This window comes from Calonectris borealis, chromosome 9 (assembly GCF_964195595.1).
Source record: "Calonectris borealis chromosome 9, bCalBor7.hap1.2, whole genome shotgun sequence".
In the NCBI taxonomy this organism is placed as follows: Eukaryota; Metazoa; Chordata; class Aves; order Procellariiformes; family Procellariidae; genus Calonectris; species Calonectris borealis.
This window is the reverse complement of record NC_134320.1, coordinates 28339363-28360116: the sequence shown is the minus strand read 5'-3', so window position 1 is coordinate 28360116 and position 20754 is coordinate 28339363. Positions and strand designations below refer to the sequence as shown.

General features: G+C 47.1%; 1 protein-coding gene across 2 annotated transcripts in view; it reads right to left on the bottom strand.

The window, feature by feature from the left end:
* Positions 1 to 4916: 4916 nt before the first annotated feature.
* The window catches only part of VEPH1 (ventricular zone expressed PH domain containing 1), an 82113-nt gene continuing 66275 nt past the window's right edge, over positions 4917 to 20754 (bottom strand). For both annotated transcript variants that reach the window (XM_075157670.1, XM_075157671.1), the window contains 2 exons: positions 10787 to 10923; positions 4917 to 6103 (listed from right to left, as the gene is read on the bottom strand). In XM_075157670.1, the coding sequence (XP_075013771.1) occupies positions 5867 to 6103; positions 10787 to 10923 (374 nt within the window). In that variant the 3' untranslated portion in view covers positions 4917 to 5866. The remainder of the gene's footprint in view (positions 6104 to 10786; positions 10924 to 20754) is intronic.

Sequence of the window (20754 nt, the reverse complement as noted above, 5' to 3'; positions counted from 1 at the left end):
GAGCCAATATTTTGAAGAAATTATGCTGATCTGTAAAACTCGGTTTAGGTTTGGACATTGCTGACACTCAGGAGTGGTCAGGTCCAGGTTTTGCTCTGGTTTTCTAGCTGTGGGCTCAGGTTCATTTCCTAAACCTCGGTCTGTCCCCCCAGTATGCAAAGGGGGCTGGAGGGTGTTGGTTTGGGCTGGGAGCTCTCCCCGTTGGCCTGGGTGCTGGACCACCTTGTGCCATGGCTCGGGGAGGCGATGCCTCGCCGTAACGGGGGGGACCGGCTGGCTGAGCCCAGGCACCGCAGCCGGGACCCCCCAAGCTCGCCTGCTTTCATGGGCCCCGCGGAAATGTCCCTGTCGCTGCCCCTGGGGGGCCGGAGGGAGCGGCACCTGACACACCGGCTGGGGCTAGCGCCCGCACGGCCAGGGTGGGGATTTGTCCCTCTCTTCACAGCGGGGGAATCTTCTCTTTCCTCCGCCCAACACTGGCTGAATAACAGGATTCTTCAGCAAAGGTGAGCTCCCCCCCGAGAGACAAGGCCTCTCTTGCACCGCAGGCTGTGCCGGCAGCAGGCGGTCGTCTCCTGGCGGAGAGGAGCGGACGCGCGGCAGAGTCCCGGCGCTGCAGCCGGGAGGGCGTTTGCACCCCTTTGTCTGCCACGAGGCCGCGGGGAGCTCGCGCGTCGCCTTCCCGGAGGGCTGGGGTGGCTCCTGCAGGGGACGAGCAAACAAACCAAGAAAATGCAGCACAGCGGGAACTACCAACGTGTTCCCTGTTCAGAGGGCAGCAGCTATTTAAATTTAGAATGTTTCGATACATGTTATTTTAAAAAGAACCAATAAAATCTATTTATATATTTGCTCCAGAAGAAAATTTGCAACAGTGGGATCTATTGATTTATTTATTTATTTACTTTTTAATCTCCCTGCTCTCCTAACTAGAGTGATGATTTCTGTGTTTCTCCTTTTAGGAGGATGACTAGAATACGTTGCCAGCTGAATTTCTCTTTTATTTTATTCCAAGTTTTAATTTAAGACAGGAGAAGTGTGGCTAAGCTTCTTATTTTATACAATTATTTTTTGGCACAGAACCCGGGGTCTCTCTAACTACATAGCTATGCATTCCATATTGTTTCAATCACGTTGAGATTGAAAGGAAGGATGTAAGCGACTGGTGACAGCCAAGAGCTGATGACAAAGCCTTGAGACAGCAGGTGAAGCAGAGCCGCGTTTGCTCCATGCACGAGTTTCACGCTCAGACCTGGGGCTCCCTTGATGGTGAAGTGGGTGCTGCAGACCCCCGTGCGCTGTCAGGGAGATGACAACATCCATTTGTACATACGCACACACCGATAATCGGGTGCATTAAATTGATGATGTAATGCGTAGGTGGCTGACTGAAACTTGGCATCAAGATTAAGAAATACAGACTATTTTGTCCGTAAAAAATGTTTTTAATGGCCGACTTACGGTACCATTGAAGCCCAGTGACATGCCTCTGTGGGTGAACTCAGTGTTTAGTATAGGATGTAATTCTGGAACTTGAACCATAAATCCACAAGTTCACACCTCTGAATTAACTTCATTCCCATTAGACTCAACGCCGTGTCCTGTTGGTAAAGTAAGGATTTATTGGTCCAGGTATTGAAAATTAAATGACTGAAATCTCCTTTCCTCATCTGCCAGAGAGGCCGTGGAAATTTCCCATCGTACGCCTTTTCTTACCCTTGCACTGCTGCCTTTAAATCGAGCTTTGGCTCCACGGCTTCATTTACACGGCGAGGCAGCAGCCCGGTCTGCAGACCTGCGTTATTTGTATGGACACAATGCGCAATTTACTGTAGCCTTCTTCCCCGCTCCTGGCACGCTGTGCGACGTCCTGGAGTGCAGGCGGTTGCACCGAGCCTGCTTCGTACTCTGCGCGTGAGCAACCCCGAACAAACCGTCCCGTGTCGCTGGGATAGCAGTAAACAAAGGGCCACAGTCGAAAAGGGTGCACCTCCCCGAAAAACCCCGCTTCGGGTCTTCAGCAGCAGGCTTGGATTTGACTTCGTGTGTTTTAGAGGCACGAAGTGTAATAGAAGTTGCAAGTATTATAATATCGTATTATTGGCACAGGGCACACCTTGCCTGGTTCCACGTGAACGACAGGGAGCGGGACTCTGCCCGGCCGGGCCACCTACGCAGATGTCCGTAGACGAGCTTGGATAGACTGGTCTCAGATATTTTCAATATTTTCTGTGACTAAATTTAGCTTTAAAAAAGTTGTTCTGATCACTTTGATACATTTTATGATCTAAGACTCCTCTCCACGTTTTAGTTGTTACAAGGATTTGTTGTTACAGGAATACGGAAGTCAGGTTGGACGGGGCTCTGAGCACCCTGATCTGGTTGAAGATGTCCCTGCCCACGGCAGGGGGTTGGACTGGATGGCCTTGAAAGGTCCCTTCCAACCCGAACCCTTCTGTGATTCTGTGATTCTATGAATGTTTCAGCATCTCTCTGCAGCGCCGAGAGCATGGGGAGGCCTGGAGCTGGTTAAGGCATTGCATGGGCCACTGGCAGAGGTCTTCTCTTTCCCCTCTGACATCGTTAGCGTCAATGCAGATTTATCTTTTAGATCTACAAACTTATGGCTGGCTTTAAAGCCCTCCCTGATTTTCCATCATCCAGGAATGCTTCAGTAACCGCTTTGTTCTCAGCCGCTGGCTGCATGGTGCGATCGACCGGCACTTCCTTCTCCAGTCAACGTGGGAATGCTGGAAGTAAAATATTGTCGTTTCAGACCCGGGCTTGCCGACCTTCCAGGGCGCGGGTGCCAGGCCAGTGCTCGACACGCGTTGGGAGCCGGGCTGGCGCGCCGGCCGCGACACGCTGCAGGGCTCCCCGGGGCAGGAGGTCCCTGGGGCTGGAGGAGGGCTCCATCAGTGCTGGGAGGAACCTGGAGATCCTCGAGCAAAGCAAAACAAACAGACGTGAACTCCCGCAGGAGTCAGGGAAGGAGCGCGAGAGCATAAGGAACACAGTGACACCAGTTTTGTTTCACTGTCTCGAAGAGGATTTGGGGAAAACATGGAGAGTTGGAAAGGAAATGATTTGGGGTTGGTCCAGCTGGTGCTCGGTGGCCGAGGAGGAGGAGGGCAGCTGGGTGGTGCAGGCGGGGGGACGGGGGCCTCTCGGGGCTGGAGGGGTGGTCTGGAAAGGCGGTATCAGGGCTACGGGTGGGCAGCGTGGTGGCACCTTGCCTTGGTAACTTCATCCCTGCCACCAGGTCACCGTCAGAGCCTGGTCACCTCGGATTAATCCTGCCCCCACCCACTTTTGAGCGTGTTTGCTTTTATTTCCCTCCCTGCACTGACTGCGCCCTGCCATGGGTGAGTACAGCAGAGCCGCCGCGCACAGGGCTCAGCATCTTTCAGCCGGTTCCCTGGTGCACCGCTGTGCCCCGCGGCCTCCATAAACATCATCGTCAGGTCTGGGAAATGATTAAAATTAATGAAAAAAGAGATCAGCAAGGAAACATAGACATCCCCACCAGTGCGGGCAACTAAAAAGGTGGACACAGAAATAGCAAACAGCCTGTCAAAGTTTAGCCTAATTTTTATTTCACTGTAAATGGAAACTCACTGCACTGGTACTGCCCCACGGTCCGTGGTGTTTCTCCCCAAAAGGTTTGATGGTGCTTTGGTGGATCAGGTTGAGAAATGCCTCTCTGGAGCTGCCAGCTCCGGCTGCTGCGAGGGACCGGGCAGCCCTTAGCTCTGACCTGGCAGCAGACCCCAGGCGCTCCTGTGGTACCATAAAGAAACTAATTTTTTCTCATTCTAATTCGAGTAAATGCTCGTTACCCAATGTTAGTATCTTACCTGTCAACGTAACAAATCGCAGAGCTCTGGTGGCCGGAGAGACAAGCACCAGCAACACGCAGTGCTTGCGACTTATCAAACTCCAACAGTAAATATTTATACGGCACGCCACAAGACTCCGAGCTTCGGGCCATAAACCCTGCTGAGCAACTGCGCGAAGGAAGCGGGCACCAAACCATCGAGTCAGATCACTCAGATCCCACTCCCCCCACCCCCCTTCCACCCTTGCTCAGCTTCACGCCCGCCTTCTCCTCCCCGCGCACACCGCAGGCGGCCCAGGGCAGGGAGGGGAGATGCCCGGCCCCTGGGGGCTCCCCCGAGGCAGCCGAGCGGCCCCGCTCCAGCCCCGCGGTGCCAGCCCTGCCCCGGCCGCTGCCGCGGCCCCGTTTTCCCAAAGCGTGAGAAGTTCAGCGCAGGCGGAATAACGTTTCTGAGCTGTCCCGTCCAGCAGCCCCAGGGAAATCAAGAGAGCGGGGAGCCTTTAGGATGGTGGAAGAACCAGGCTGTAAATTCAGAGGTATGCATCCACTCCAGCCGCACAGCGGAGGACCCTGCCCGATACCAGGCTTAAACCTCGCGGTCACCGCTGAGAACAGGCTCGGCTCGGCAGCACCAGCGCGGGCTTTACTCGATAGATTTAATCTGAATTTATTTGCCAGGTGATTCCTCTTGCTCCCTGTTCCCCAAGCGCTTCTGATGACACAAAATGTTGCCCGTGTTTCTAACCGCTCTTCAGCTTTCTTGGTAATTCGTTCAACTCGTCGAGCAGACCCCTGGCAGGTCCCCGCCGTCGCTGCCGCCCTCCTCGCCGCAAAGCCAAAGCCAAAGGCGACGGCCAAACCCACCCAGCAACCGCTGCACAGTCGACACGGGAACATTTCAGAAGCAGATGATATTGCTGACTTTTTAATGTGCTCTGCAAGGAACTTCCAAAAATGCTGTGGGCTCCCTCTGCTACTGGACGGAAGATACGTATTACAGGAAAAAGCATTACAGTTCATTTTTTCCCTGATTTCTCCCCCCACCCCCCCGTTAACTCTCCCTTTTTGGCAACAGCTTTTTGCAAAAGATACATTTTTCTAGGTTGGAAAATTTCAAATTTTATTTCTCCTCAGTCTTGAATGATCTCCAAGTTAATTTCTTCACCCGCAGACTTCTCATTAATTTTTTCCCCCCTCTTTTCCTTTTTTGCTTTCAGTCTTTTCTACAGTACTTCCTCCACTTTAGAATCATTTTAGAGTGACAAAGAAAATCAAATAAACTGGGAATTTTCCAGTTTTGGAGAAATTTTGAAAAGTTACAGAACAGAGGAGACAATTAAAAAAGAAAGGAAAACAAATTTTTAAAATTACATTCAGTTACGAAGGGGAGAAAAAGCAGGAAAAAGAGGGAAAATCAAAACAGTTAAATATTTAAAATTATTTTTCAGCAGTATTAAAACTGTTCCATTTCAAACCTGAAAGCAGCAGCGAATTTGATTTTTTCCACAAATATAAACAGTAAAAGGACAAAGTACACTGAGATTAAATAAGAAGGAAAATTACCTTTTTACAGACAGAGAGCGATTGAGGAAAGCAGAAAGTCCTTACGCGCTCGAATGCTCCCGGCAGTGTCTAAAGCCACCGAGACCTGGTGCACCTCGGGAGCAACGGCTGAGGGCCCAGGTTTGCTCCTACCCACCTCTCCTGGCCTGCAGGCCATTAGGCTGGAGAAAAACCTGCACTTCACACACGGACGTGGAAGCTGCTTCTACACCAGCAACGTCCCCGTGCCAGGGAGCGCTCCCGCATGGTGGCCCTCCCTCACCTGGTAGCGTCGTCGAGGCGTTAGACCTCTCGTGCCGCAGAAAGCTCTCCCTGGCCCACGCCAACAGACGGTCTCCCCCAAGGTTTTCCACGGCCCTATTTTGGAGGTGAAAGAGGTCCACGGCGTGGCAGTGGGGTGCTCTGTGCCACAGCGGTCCCAGGCACGTTTGGTTTGCTGGCACGGCCACGGAGGAGCCAGCAGCTCTACAGGTAGGTGGTGGCCTCTCGGCTCTCCCGCTCTCTAGCCTGCGCGACAGCGACGTTGATGCACTGAAGCCACTCCTCGGCGTTCTTCTCGTCTTTGGCCTTGAAAACATAGGTCTTGCTGTCGGTGAAGATCTCAAAGGCCCGGGGCAGGCTGCGGTCCCTGCGTTTCTTTGCCACCACTTTAACGCTCTGCACCTTGCTGAGCTCAATGGGGCAGTCGTCGGGGTCGTCTTTCTGAAACACAGGGAAGACAAACAGAACCAAGTTCATCCAGTAGAGCTTCCACCATCTTAATAAACCATTGATGTCTCTAGAGCTGGGCTTGTAAACATTGCTCATGCGGGCAAACGCACTGATGGGAACTTCCCAGAAGAGCCTTAGGGGAGTTGGAAACCCCCCTCCCACGCAGTGCCACGCTCACCTACTGAACCCCATCGGCTTTCATGGGTGTCATGGTCTACTGCACCCAATGGCCAAGGGTCCACAGCGATGCCCACGAGCTCTCCCCCCCAGCATCTGCACTTTTTAGTTCCAGCTTCAGCTATTAACATGGGCTTGGATTTTCCTTTCTCTGGCTTTTCATAATGTGGTCTCTGTTAACGGAGCCACGCACAACGCGTGCCGACCGCAAATGCCTCCTGGGTACAAAAATCAGCCAGTCCTCGGGGACTGAGGAAAGCTCTCTTCTCTTAAGCAGTGATAAGTTGTTCCCCTTCTCAGAGTCTCCACCCGAAAATGGCAGCAGCACCTCCTTTTGTTGGTTTTGAAAACAGAACAGGTACCTTGAGTCTGACCCAGGAATGTGAGGGAAATCACGGCATTTCTCAGCGGGGAATGAGAATACGGGATAGCTGCAATTTTGTTTGAAAACGTATGAAGTAGCTATGTCTAGGAAATCTTACTGTCACTGTAAGAAACATGATGCAGGGAGCGTCAGAGAGAGTTGTACAAAGACATGGAAGTTTCCTGCGGGAGAAGAGGTTTGTGAGCTCATGAAAAATGTACAAATTGGGTCTCGGGTGAGAAGTTTAAGCACAAGGCCCTGATTCCTCAAGAATATTTATGTTTCTCCTGTTGAGCTTCTCATACTTTTTATCAAGAGGAGTAAGGCAGATTTTCCAAAAGCTTTCTGCTCCTATCGTACAGGAAAAGTCTGGACTGATCAGAGTGAGAATTAGTGGTAATTATCTTGCAGGAGCTGAGCACGACTCGGGAGAGGCTGCGGTGTGGGAACTGCTGTCTCCAGAGCTGCTCTGCCTGCCCCGGCTTCATCTGCTCTCCCAGCAGGCCAGGTCTGAAGTGTGGGACCAGAACTGGGCAGGGAGACTTCTCCTGTGATAACGTCTCAGTCCTTCTGGGAAAGAACCAGGAACATTTTACTGTTCTAAGGAAAAGCTCATCTAAAAAGACCATCCAAAAGAAGTCCCAAGCCCAATAACTGTGATTCCTCTCTTGATAGTCCCCTACTCTTACCAACGATCTGCCATTTTTCCACATCCATAATGAACACCCTGGATGAGTTTCCCAACTTCTGGAGCTCTTCCGTGTTGCATACATAAGTATTATTTGCAGTCAAGGTCTCCTACATTCCTGAAGTGCCATAATCCCTGGGCAATCCCCTCCTTTCTGACTCAAACCAGCATTGAAGTCCATCCCTTGACCGGAGCAGCTCTCCAGCAAGAGAGGCTGGCACGAAGCCCTCGGCAGGGCCAGCGGATGGGTGAGCAGACAGACCCCTCCGGGACACGGGAGGTCCCTGGGCTGCGAATGGCAAAGACAGCGCAGAGCCATCGCCTTTCCGGCACATCTCCATCCCCTGGTGTCACTGTTGCTTGTTCCAGGATGGGACATTTATTTGTCTCATTCATTTTTTATCAGGGACCCCATTCCAGACCTGAGAAGTTTTCTTCAAATGATAATTTCCCACTAAAATGTTCAGTTCTGACCAAACAACATTACATGAACAATCAAGTTCATCTCCAGCTTCACATGGGAACAAATGTTTCCAGAGCCATCATTGCTTCCCCGTGCACAACCACGGGACCACAGCAGTGGCCCACCCTCCCCTGCTTCCACACTGACTGAGGCTTTATCAACAGTGTTAAGCTGGCTCTGCACTGAAACCTCACCTGGGATAAACGTTATGAAAATTTTATCACAGAAAATGCAAAGTAACGATAGACTCGGAACCAAAACTTTGCACCCCATGAGCCAGACCCTGAGACTTAGAAGCCCATCTAGCAAAAATTATATACTGCCTTCATTACCACATAGCGTTTGACCACAAGTTGCTAACGAACGTTGATTGTACCCTAGGCACATTTCTGTGGAAGGAGTTTACCACAATGTTCCAGGAGTTCAGGATGTGGCTCTTTTTTGGACCTCTTCTATTTTGCTTTTCTCCTGCTTCCCCTTTACCCACTGGCCATGCAGTTGCTCACACAGAGCGAATATTGTCCACATGGTTACTCTGACGAAGGGAAGGTTCATGGTGGGCCTCCAGGAATAAGCAGGCACAGCCAGCTGGCCATCTCACAATACCTCCTCTGTGTTAGGTTTGTATTTTTAAGTGAGCAGCGTGTAAAGTCCAAACGCCCACGCGGCACCCAGCCCTGCTCAACACCAGCAGAGACGACGGGGCAGAGCTGTCATGCTCAGCCAGGCAAGGACCGTCCGCCCTCGAAGACTGAAACAAGCTCCAGATGCAGCTGGGCAGGAGCCTCTACCACCGCTTTAGCCAGCCACAGCCTGCAGCCCTGCATCTTGCAACGCTTTCGGCAGCGGTACCCGGCCAGCGAGGCGCGGGGCTGGTCCTCCCTGTGGGAGCAGACCTCCTGTGGGATCTGAAAGTCTTGCTTTTACTGTCCAAACCACTTCGGTGAGGCTTCAGACCTCCAGCCCTGCTTAAAGGGCTTAACATTTTCTGTTCGGTGTCTGCAATAGTCAGCCCAGGGCACGTGTGCAACCTAAACCCGTGGGCTCAGGGTTGCTCCAGGCTGCAACCCAAGCAATGGTTAACGGCAGGACTTGACTCTCGAATTTAGGCCAAAAAACGTAGAAGTAACAGGGTATAACACTGAAAGACTGATTACCCAGGTGCAATAATGCCACTGCTGTCCCCGCGGGGCTGGATGCCAGCCTGCTACGCTGACAAACCAGTCCAGGTATTTGTGTTCAACCTTAAAAAAAAAAGCAAAGAAGCCTCGAGTTTGCCAGTTAGAAAAGGAAAGTTAATCTGTATGAATTACATTGTTGAGCAAAATCTGCTGTTCAACAATCTAATCTGCCAGCTTCACCTGCCTGCCACACGTTGCACATTCCCCACGTGAACGTGGGGAGCACTGAGAATGCAACTCCAAGGAGGCGATTTCTGCATGCTAATTGCATCCCAGGAGTAATCAAGGTATTCTGATGTGCCTTATGCCTGGCTTGTTTGGAGAGCTAATTAAAGCCATTCTGTTAAATACATTTCTATAAGCCAATTGACTTGGTAAAAAATGACAATTATTCTGACACTCTTTCAAAAGGGAACATCAGCCAGCACCGAGCTGCAGCTGTGGTACACATATGGATTAAACTGTCTTCAGAATCTCAACCACAACACCAGAAAAAGTCATTAGAAAGTAAGGAAAAGGCTGTTTCATGAACCTCTTGCTTTCAGAAGGATTGTATTGTCCCACGAAAGGCGCGTGTTCCTCCTCGGCAGGACAACCTATTGTATTTCCTATAGGAAGGGGCTCAGGAAGCCATTTAAGAAGCTTAAAGAGCTGTACTAGGTTTCTATAAAAATAAAGATTATTTACCGGAAACATTAAGGTTTGGCTATAGTTGGAAAATGCTGCTATTTTTGGATTATCTAAGAGAGAGCTCTTGTAACAAAATAAATAATCTATTCTGCACAATTCTCATTGCAAAAAGCTGAAGAAAATTAGTTTCTAATAACTGAGAAGTAATAACTAATGAGGACTGGATTCAATTACCTGCTCTTCCATGCCCTGGGACACACTTGTCTGTGAGGCCTATCGGTATAAATTTCAAACAATTTCACAGAAACTTCAGCAGAATTTATCTGACTTTAGATGAGGGTAGAAGGGAAAGCAAAAAAAACTCCGTTCCTTTGGGAGAAAAGCATTTTAGCATCACCTTGCTTTAAACACACTTGTATTTCCTGCACAAATAACACCAGTTATAATGCTGTCACCTCAAGAACAGTTATTAATGTACAGAAGCAGGCAAGACTTTCAAAAAAGGTGAAGAGTTGCTTGATTTTGGAGACTGCCCCGAGGTGTTCAGAAGGGCCTGACTTTCCAGATATGCTGAACATAACCATCTCCCCCCAAAACACTGCTGGTCCCATGAAAATTGGGGACCCAGAAACGACAGCTCACTTGCCGCACGTTGGCTGTGGCTGCTACATACCTGGCTGACCCATGCCATGCACCTTGCAAGTGGAAAAAATATATTTACCTGAGCAGAACTTACTGAATTTGTGGTTATTCAAGGAAATAAAGAATCACTGGTGTCAAGACTGGAAACTATTTTTTAACCCGCTGTAATTCCTGCAGGAACAGAAGCTTTTGCAATATCCGAGAAGTGACCCTGGGATGCCTCGAGGCAGAGGGGACGATGCTCAGGCAAGGTCACCAGCTCGTATAAATTACGCAGACATGGGAGCCGCAGTGCTGAGCCCTGGGCGTTTGTTGCCTGAACAAGAGCAGCGCTAATCTAACACTCTCGAAAATCTCACGTTCTTGATCCAGAGATAAAAATGTAACTAAAGCCAGCGAGCAACCCCTTGGCTGAAGTTAGCCATGTGGCGTACAGAGACCACGGGCAAAGCTGAGCGGTAAAAACCTCTGGGAAATGGTGTTGGGGAGGAGGAAGGAGAGAAATCAAACTGACGGTCTTCTGACTTACGGATTTTCCTTTCCGAAAAAGCAGCTGGTTGCCAGCCAGAGTGAAGTAGCGAGTTTTCCACCTTTTGATAAACTTCCACCGGACTTGCTTCTCTTTAAGCTTGCCTTCAATCAGAGGTTGGCCATCCTGATTCACAACTGGGGAGGTGAACACACAACGAGGGGTTATTTCTGCCCTCCCTTTGCCCCAGCCGAAAGCCAGGCTTTTGCTGCGACGCAGAGAAGTTTTTTTGCAGATCAGCTGTGTCAGCTCCAGGACCACATTCCTCCCGAACTCGAGCATCAGCTGTCACTTCAGAAAGACGTTTCAGCCCTTAGTCATGTTTTGCTTTAGCAGATGGAGCTGACAGCTCGGACTCCTCGGTCCATCGCTTTTTCTATTCCCTTGGCCATCACGTACCTATCCCCACCATTACGCCTCCCAGTTGTTCCTCAGCCCTGCAATAATAATTTATAATTTCATGAAAGTGAAAGTAAGCATTTATGTTGCCTCTGAGGCTTTAATCCACACTACAGAGCTCAGTACAGCTATATTCCTGCTGTGCAGTATTTTGGATAGGAATATTTCGAGGATATCACTCTCCATTAGCTGCAATAGCTTGCTTCATTGCAGCAGCAGCCCTGTGGAGAAGGAATTAAGAGCCAGAAGTGGGATGTCCACGTGGGGCTGAGAGATTCGGCACCATCCCACGGGAACGAGCGCCAACCTCTCACAGGTAATTCAAGCCCAGAAATGTGACTTTTTGCTGAGAAAGGGGTTGGTGAGTCCCAGGGCTTTGTCTCCCAGGCAGGACCTTTTCCGTCCTCACCCTCCCGAGACACAACCCTTCTTCCCTTGGGAAAGAGAAGTGTTTATTATCAGCCCTCCCTTATCCAGTGTTCGAGCAATAACCCAGCCCTGCATTCTGCAGAGGTCACTCCCTGTTACATCTTTATTATCTTTTCTAGTTCAGGAAATATTCTTCAGGAATATTTCAAAAGTCATTTAACATTAGCAATCCATTTTGTAAAAAATAATCCTTACAACAAACCCAGAGTTACTTAGGTCCCGTAAATCTCACAGCACTGACCGGTTGGGAATGTGATGGTTTCTCTCACTTTTGCATTTCTAAAATAACACAATTTATTTTGACTTCTGGACTGCCAAAGGCCAGAGCAACTCACAGCTCAGCCCCCAGGGACCCGGTGTCTGTCCTGCTCCCTCAGGAACAGTCAGGGTCTTTTCATCGTGTTGCCCATTGAAGACACGGATGTTTTTACCATCTTGTGGCAAAATTAACTTACTATCAGCGTGTCATTGGTCAGTAACACCGCCTCGCCTGCACGCTGGGTGTAAGAGCTAAAACAGCATTTCCGCCATGCGTGCACGTAAATGCCATCCTTACTGAGCCTACTTGAAATACCAGATGGGTAACTCTGCCCACGCCAAAGACGAGGAAGAGGAGGAGGAGAGACACAAAAGCTTCTGTCCCCCCGATGATCTGCGCTACAGCGCATTGCCCACAAATAATCTAAAATGTAATTAAAAATACATAGCATACAGTATAGAGTTCAATAACCGTAATGACGGTAATCGGCATGGAAACAGAAATACAGGCACACTCAGCTATCTCACCTTCAGCTCGGCCACTTTCCAATCTGTTCATCTTCTACGTGTTCTGAAAAGTGGCTTCAATTTGCCTTAGAAAAATAACTTACGTTTGTCACTATAGATATTCCTTCAATCAATTCCCTTAAAAAGAAAACCCAAATAAAGTCTCTAGGAAAAGGAGAGAAACCCCTTTTTTCTCTTATTGCAAAATTATTGCTATATTTAAAATTACTTTGAGAATTCAAAGCACTGCGTGAAAATTGGGAAGCCTTGCGCTTTGATTTACAGCATGTTTTAAGGTTGTGGCCACCTCTGCCGCCAGCCCTGTGACCATGGTGCTCACCCGTGATCAATGTTCACTGGCACTTACCTCGGCTGGAAGCATGCAGGGTTTTGGGAGCTGGAAGAGCGTTCCCAAACCTTGCTCGCAAAGAGGAATTTTCCAGCACAACAAAAGCCCAGCAACCAAGGGGATCACCATGGGCTTTAAACCATGACCACAGAGCAATCTCAAGCCGCTGCCCTTCACATATGGAGCAAACAATTTAAAAATTCTCTAATACCACGGCTGGGTTTCTTTTTCCGTTCTCTTCTATTTTTACACTGATAGACAGGACACGATGGAACAGATAGACTGAAGAGCAGTCCAAGGCGTGAGCAGTCTGAGAACGGATGTTTTTTGATGTGATGTTTAATTTGGAGCCTGTCCCAGCATCTGTCAGATGGTCAGCTATCCTCTGGCTGGCCGTACTTGCATACCTTAGCGTGAAAGTTTATCCAGTAATGCTTTTGCTTGAAAGCGTTTGCTATCGTCTGTGCACGAGCCTTTCAGAGCCCCAAACGCCGTAGGTTGGTGTGACGCTGAGGATGCCAGCTGAGCGGGGTGGCCAAGCGCAGCCACCAAAGGTAGCTCCTGGGGTTTCAAAGGCTTTATAGCTTTTTGGACACATACCTCTCTTCACTACCTCCTGTCTGGTAGAGGAAAAACAAACAATGCAAATACAATGCATCAGATTTAGATAAAGAATGTATGTTTTCCCCAGCGTTGTTTATATTGGCAGAGAGGCAGGCTTTGGGGGTCTTCAGTGTGTGCTATTTCAATTTCCTCAAGAAAGACTATAAATATTTCTGTCTCTGTAGATAGGGAGTTTTTGGAAGGAGATGGGCTGAATGAAAAGGGGGGTGGCTAAGTTTCAGCTTCAATGGGGAACTGCAGCTGTGATTTCCGCGATAAAAAAAGGTCACGCTCTGCTCCTCGCAGCCCGCTGCATCCCCAGCTCGACACAGCAGCTCTTTTCTGTATGTTTTCATGCCAGCACCGACGCGTTACACCACCCAGCCTGGCGTGGGACAACGTAAAACTAACTAACTAACTAACCAACCAACCTTGTTCAAACAGAGCAGAAAGCAGCTGAAATCCAGCTCACAAAGGTAACAAGATGCACACAAATGCCACTGAACAAAAAAGTACCAGAGAAAATAATAATCCATTTTGAGCAAGGAAAAAGCTGGGTTTTTTTCAGATTTTTTCTGCAAAAAGCTTGGGTCCATCAGACTGAGATGAGCCTTGGCTTTTTCACCTGAGCAGAATCATGCGGTCATTTCTGCCTGTGGCTGCGCTGATGTCCTGTTAGAGGGGACACCATCTGCCAACAGCAGCTTCATGGGGGAAACGTACTGGGAACCGAAGGGCTGTTTTTCTTTCTCAACAGCTTTCTAAGGCTGTATCAGGTATTATGTGGCATTTCTGCAGCTGAGATTTGCTGGGATACCCATAATGGTCATCCTGAAGAGTCATTCCTCTTTGGGAGCTCAGCAAAAGGACAGCCCCACAGAGCCGGCAGCTGTCTAGCAGGTCTGAGTACAAGTCCTCGTGCTCTCGTACCAGCCACTTCATCTTCTGGTCACTTCCTTCCCCATTTATAAAATCAGCATTATAATTTGTCAGATTTGTGAGAACAGATAAAAATGTTTGAATTTTTATAATTAGTTTTAAACAGCATCTAAGTTGATATTTTGCTTATTGTGCAAATGCCTCATCAAATTTCTAACCTAATGATGTACGGGGTAATATCCCTGTCATTCCCATAATTTGCCATTCACATGTGCAGTCTCTTGGTGGAGGATGTTTTCTCACCATGAGAATATGCAGTTTGGTGTCAGGAAATTACCGTCTCAGTAGCACGTGGGTGATAATAACAGGGCATAGCTCCATATTGTCTCCCAAGATGAAGTGTCAGAACAGCTATGACAAAGTCTACCCAGTGAGAGACAGAGAGCAAAAAGCTGTGAATCTGAGAAACTCAAACCAGCAGCACCAAGTAGCGAGCTTTCCCGGAGTGTGCACAAAAGAAAGAGGAGAGAACTTCACTTTAATAAAAGATGACAAAGATAGGACAGGAAAAGAATTTTTACTCCTACATGATTACAATAAAGAATTCATAATGCGCACAGTGACTTTCAGAGCATGATGACAGCTGTATAAACATGTAGATACAGCAAAAGAAGGATTTGATATGAAAAGACAATTAATTGCTCAGTGGTTGGGTCTTGTGCATCTACCTGGCTTCTGGTCCCATGGGAATGGCTTTGATACAGATTCCAGTGCAGTAGGAACATACTTTAACCCAAGCAAAAAAAGTTCGGGGACCAGAAGATACTGAGGTGGTTGGTGGTCAGGAGTGCAACATGAGAAAGGAAGTGAATGTACAATTTTGGCCTAAAGTGGATTTTTATGGCCAAAACCTTTCAAAAACAGGATTTACTAAAGAAATGCTGATCTCTCTTTAAGCACCCGGTGGCTGGAAGCAATGCTAACAGAGCACTTCTCATGTACATCCACAAAGAATCCCACGGGGAATTCTGATGTCAGCTTCCAAAGTTGTCGTAATGAATCTGATGCCAGTATGTCTGAGGGTCTGATTAGAAGAAAAAGATTCATGAAAGATAAGAATGAAGCTCTTTTCCAATATTTTTCTAAGTCCTTTTGCTTATTTTCATTGCGGTTAACTTCATAAAATCACAGAATAATTCAGCTGGAAGGGAGCTGAAGGAGTCTCTTGTCCAACCTCCTGCTCAAAGCAAGGTCACCTATGGGGTCAGACTAGGTTGCTCATGAATTTATCCATCCGGGACTTGAAAATCTCAACAATATCTCTAGGCAAGCTGTTCCAATGCTTGATCATCCTCATGGTGGGAAAGCTTTCCTTTGTAGCCAGTCTGAACCTCTCTTGCTCCAATTTATGCCTGTTGTCTCTTGCCCTCCCACCACACACCACTGAAAAGAGCCTGGCTCTGTCTTCTTGGTGACCTCCTTGTGGTTATGGACAGACTACTATGAAGTCCCCCTGGAGCTCTGCACCAGCTCTTGTCCCTCAGCCCCTCCTCGCAGGGCAAGAGCTTCAGTCCCCAAACGTCTTGGTGGAGCCTGTCCCAACCCCTACTGGGACTTTACTCAGTCACCACTGTAGCCGTTCAATGCCTGCTGTGTGCAAAGTAGGAGTAAGTGCATGGAGCTCTGTTAGCAAGGGACATCATGAGTAAATCCGTACTGCCTCAGAAACGTAGAGCTTTACTCTTCTGTCTGAACTCTTCCCAACACCAAATTCAGTAGCTGCTGACCCCCACTGCTTTCCATGGCAGAGCAGGGTTATACAAAAGAAGCATCTGCACTTCTAATACAGTTAGAAGATTTTTTAAAAATGCAATCAGCTGCCAGTTGGAGTGTGCGCATTCCTTATAAACATATTAATTATTGGAAAATTAAGTCTAGTTTTGATTTCTTCACCTTGCATCAATAAGGACAAATTAAAAGACTTCAGAAAAGTGATGCAAGAATGATTTAAGACTGATCTTTCATATGATTATCATATCACGGGAAACTAATGAAGCGTATTCTCCTTAATTTGCCCAAGCAAAGATCAAGATGTGACATGATGAAGTCTACAAATAGAGATTTTCTGCATAGCAGGGAAGGGCATAATGTGATGCAGTGTTTAGAGGCAGACTAGAAATAAACCCACATTTTAAGAGTGTGGTTAAATTACCTTAGCAATAACTTAGGCATGTCATGGGTTCTCCTTCACTTGACTTTTAAAAATCAGGTTTAGACATCTTTAGAAAAATAAGCAAAAGTAATACAGATCAAAGAGAAAACATTTCTTTAATATAAGCGTTATTGGACTAGATTCTTTGACTATTGTTTTATACAAGGTCAAACTAGGTGATCACATCATCTCTGGGGAAATCACTCTATGTGGTGGTATGCTAACATGTATGATGAGATCTTTAGCTTGAAAAAAAGAGTTAAAAGATTCAAAGGGTTATATTTATTATGTATTTATCATTACTTTTTTTTCTGCAGAACAGACAATAAGGCTAAAAATATTACCTAAACTCAAAATGAAGAATTATTTACTGTAATATCTATTGCTTCTTAAACCACCTCAATATAGAGATATATAACTCCAAAATCAATTTAACCCTGAATAGTACCCGTTGATGTAAGTGTCCATTGGAATTATTTTCTAGTAATTGTATCCTGCTTTCTTTGCAGAACTGCAATGCATCAAGTTTTAAGTAGTTTGGGTACTGAATAAAAAGTAAAAAACCCTCCAAACGCTTCCAAGATGAACTCAAGACATAAAAAACAAAGCATTAAATCTTGCATTTGATGAAACATAAAATCATCCACAAAAATTCAGTCCAATCATGAATGATCTCAATGATAATAAACTGCTCTTAACTTGAAAGAATGGAATGTGTGGGTGGCAAGCAGACGAAGATAAATGCAATTAACCTAAGGGAATATGGATTCACTCTCTCTCATTAATCATCACATTTGGTTTTGTTGAAAACCTGGAGAGGACACATTACTGAATGCCACTTTTTATAATTTTCAAGCAAGCATTATAGCAGGATATTTCAGTTCACTAGATAATCACCACTGCTAGCAAAAGATAAATGTATTCAGAAGTTAATATGGTGTAGGCTATTCTGAGTGAATTGCTTTTTCAAAGAGGAATTCATAAAAAAACCCTCAGTTTTACCCGAATCATTGCCCGTGGGCACAATGTCTCTTCTGCAGCCCACAGGGATTACTGCAATTTCTTTGTAAGCTTCCAGAATAGGGAATGTACTGCAATTCCCTCTCCAGCTATCAAGCGGTTTTACTGAATTTTTTTGTGCAAGACCTTGTGAAGCCAACTGTCAATACAGGAGGTTATGTTGAAATGAGGCTCTTAAAGGCCAGCTTTTCCTAACAAGAGGCACACACTGCATTTACCAACATTTCAAATGCCTTGTATCCGTGCTTGAATGGTCGTCATTTAAAAAAAAAAGGTGTAGCCTGGTTTTCCTAGCTCTGAGGCCAGCTACACAGTCAGGGCACGTACGTGTATTTGAGCAGATGAGTAGGATTTGTGGGAATGCTCTTCCTGGGTGGCAGGAAGAAACAATTTGGGATGATTTAACAGCACTTCTGGAAAAGTGTGGTTGTATAAGAAAGGCTTTGCAATCAGAAGAATGCATGAGAAATATTCAAACTTTCTCTGGGCTAATTGCCACTTTGAATACATCTACCACATTGCTTAAGCATAGCTGCATCTTTCCTCAAAAACTCAGCCTCCAAATGTAGTCTGGCTCCAAAAAAACATCATTGATCTGGCATCCTAAGGCAAAATCGAGGCTTTAAGGCGTAACGCCTTCCTAAGTCTGGAGGATAAATGGCATCTTGCAACATGGCATCCAAAAAATGCAACAAAACCCAACATTAACAAAAACCAAACGACAATAATAGAAAAAGAATTTGCCTCTGAATTCCTTCTTAAAGAAGAATTTGGTTGCTAAACAGCATTGCTGAGAGGGAGAAATTACTTTCTTGTCTTTCAATAGTATTTGAGATTTCAAAGGGTCTGTCCCACTGTGGAATGAAAATAAAAGATGTTTTACAGCCTTTACATTTTTTACCAATTCAAGGAGACCTCTGAATCCTCTTTCTCGTCTCAGATCTTATAAACCCAAAAGGACCCTAAAGTGTCTCCCACTCTGGTATGGCTTTTCCCAGCTGCCACAGCTCTACATCACCAATACTAAGGTGAATTTGTCATTCACCTGCAGATTTTTATTCCATTGAGCACTATCTTCCATGTTCCTTTCCTGCACCTGAGCTTCTTTATGATCCATACAATACTTCATTTTCTTGGGCTTCTAAAGGCTTTTAGAACTGAGAAAATCATGATATTCACAATGTGCCTTTTTTCCAAAATTTTCTTTAAACTGAGACAAAGAGACTAATTGCTCACAAAAAGGACAGTTACAGTCCAAAAATATTCTGTGCCTAGTTCCTCCTGTTCCTGACATCCTCAAAGGCATCCCTGAGCTCTCAGCCCTGGCTCTAAAACAAAGGGTAAATGGTGATTTTGAAGATGCTGACATTTATTAAAGTCTTCTCCTCCTCTCCTGGGCTATGGCAGCAGAGACAGCCCGGTGGCTGGGCAGGGAGGAGGACAGGCTGGAAACCCTTCTAGCAGGGGAGAGGCAGGCAGACCTGTGGGCAGCGACAGCCCTGCAAGCTCCAGGCACCACCCGCGGTGCCTTCAGTGCTTGAGGAGGGAAAACCTTCTTCCAAACGTCCAGGCATTCTCCATGCTCTTGAGTACTCGAGAAAAAGAAAGCAAAGTCTCAGCGTCTGCTGAGAAGGTAGCATTTCACTTAATACTTTAGTGCTGTATTTGCATTTTTTTCCATTGGGCTTTAGTTGACATCATACAGATACAAGCTAGAAAAAAGGTAAATCTAAAAAAAATTATTTGTTTTTCCACTCCTAGAAGAGGCAGTATAATTTACAAGGGCCTATATAAGTACCAGCATATAGGAATGAAAGTCTAATTTGTACCTGTACCTGCTGGGGAGCTTGACGAGGGCAGACCCCCAGCTGGCCAAGCGCTCCCACACTCGCACATCTCCATGCAGAGCGGATTTTGGCACTTCTTGGGAAGGACAGAACCGCTGTGCTGCTGGCTGGACACCGCTCAGGCTGGAGGGCAGAGCTTTGAATATATCGATCCCAGCGTGAAAACGGAGAACCGTATTTACACATCGGGGAAGTGGGATCGGCACGTGCATTTCATTGCAGCCTTTTCACAGCTGCTAGGGGAAACGGTGAACCCTTGGGAGCGACGTGACCTTCTCCCTCGTCTCCCTGGGATATTGCGACACCAAATCTACAACCTACAACACTGCGATGTGATTTTTCACCAGCCTGAAATGATGAATAAGCGAGAGGCGGCGTGCCAACCCCCCCGCCGCAGGCACTCCACGGCAGGCGTTACGCTCCCACTTCCCGAAGACCATCGGTGTCAGGCAGAGCATACAGCTTACCCTACTCGAGATGTCAGTTCAAGTGCTCTGCAAACAGACTCAAGAGCCTCTTCTCAGTGGTACAGGGACGTCCCCACTTCCGTAAGCTCTTGTACTAACCAAAGAGCACTGAAGAGCTCATTGGGAATTGCTGCCTGCTGTCGCAGTCTTTTATTGCTGTTTGCCTTGAGTTCAGACCCATTTGAAAACACCAGCTCTATACTGGTCATACCGGCGGGGTCTGGATCCCAGTCCCAACACCGCGCTCCTGGCAGCAGAGCCGCAGTGCTGTGCCTCATGGACCTCCCCGCGCCGCGTCCTGCTTCCAGCCCTTCTTAGACCCCTCCTTGGAGGACACGGCGCTTTGGCAGGAGAGTAACAGGGAGGCAAGGTGTCAGCCGTCCTTTGATGTCTCCAGACTAGTGTCATCAGCAAAACCCATGGCATCAATAAGGAAATGGTGCCTCATGTCACCCCGAGGCTTGCCTTTGCCGCCTTATCTGGTCTGTTGGCTGTAATACAGCTGTCCCACCAGCATAATCAATAGCTCGCTACAAACACGCCCCTTTTTGGACTAGTTAAATGTCTTTGAAAATTCAAAACAAAGCTACTTCATTAAGCTTTGAAATTTTAAGCTAGACAGACTCCTTTTCCTTGTAGCTTGACATATGTCTATCACTGATGTGATGGACAAACCACAGCAAGACCATGGTACTGAGATGAAATTTCAGCTCAAAGCGTGATTCTTTTATGGTTGTTGAGTCCCACGAGAGTTGTGGAAGGAGGAAGATGGTCAAATACCAATGAAATGAGCACGGGCAGCCCGGCCTGCAGCAGAGGCCGTGCCACTCTTGCAAGACTTACTAAATTCAGGATTGATGAAACATAAAGACATGCTAGCTGTTAAAATAAATAGCTGAAACAGCCAATTATTCAAAGGCTTGGCCAAAATATTCAAAATTCTTGGCCAGACTTGTGCAGGCTTTTAGAGAGTGGCAAAAAACATCTAAGACAAAGGC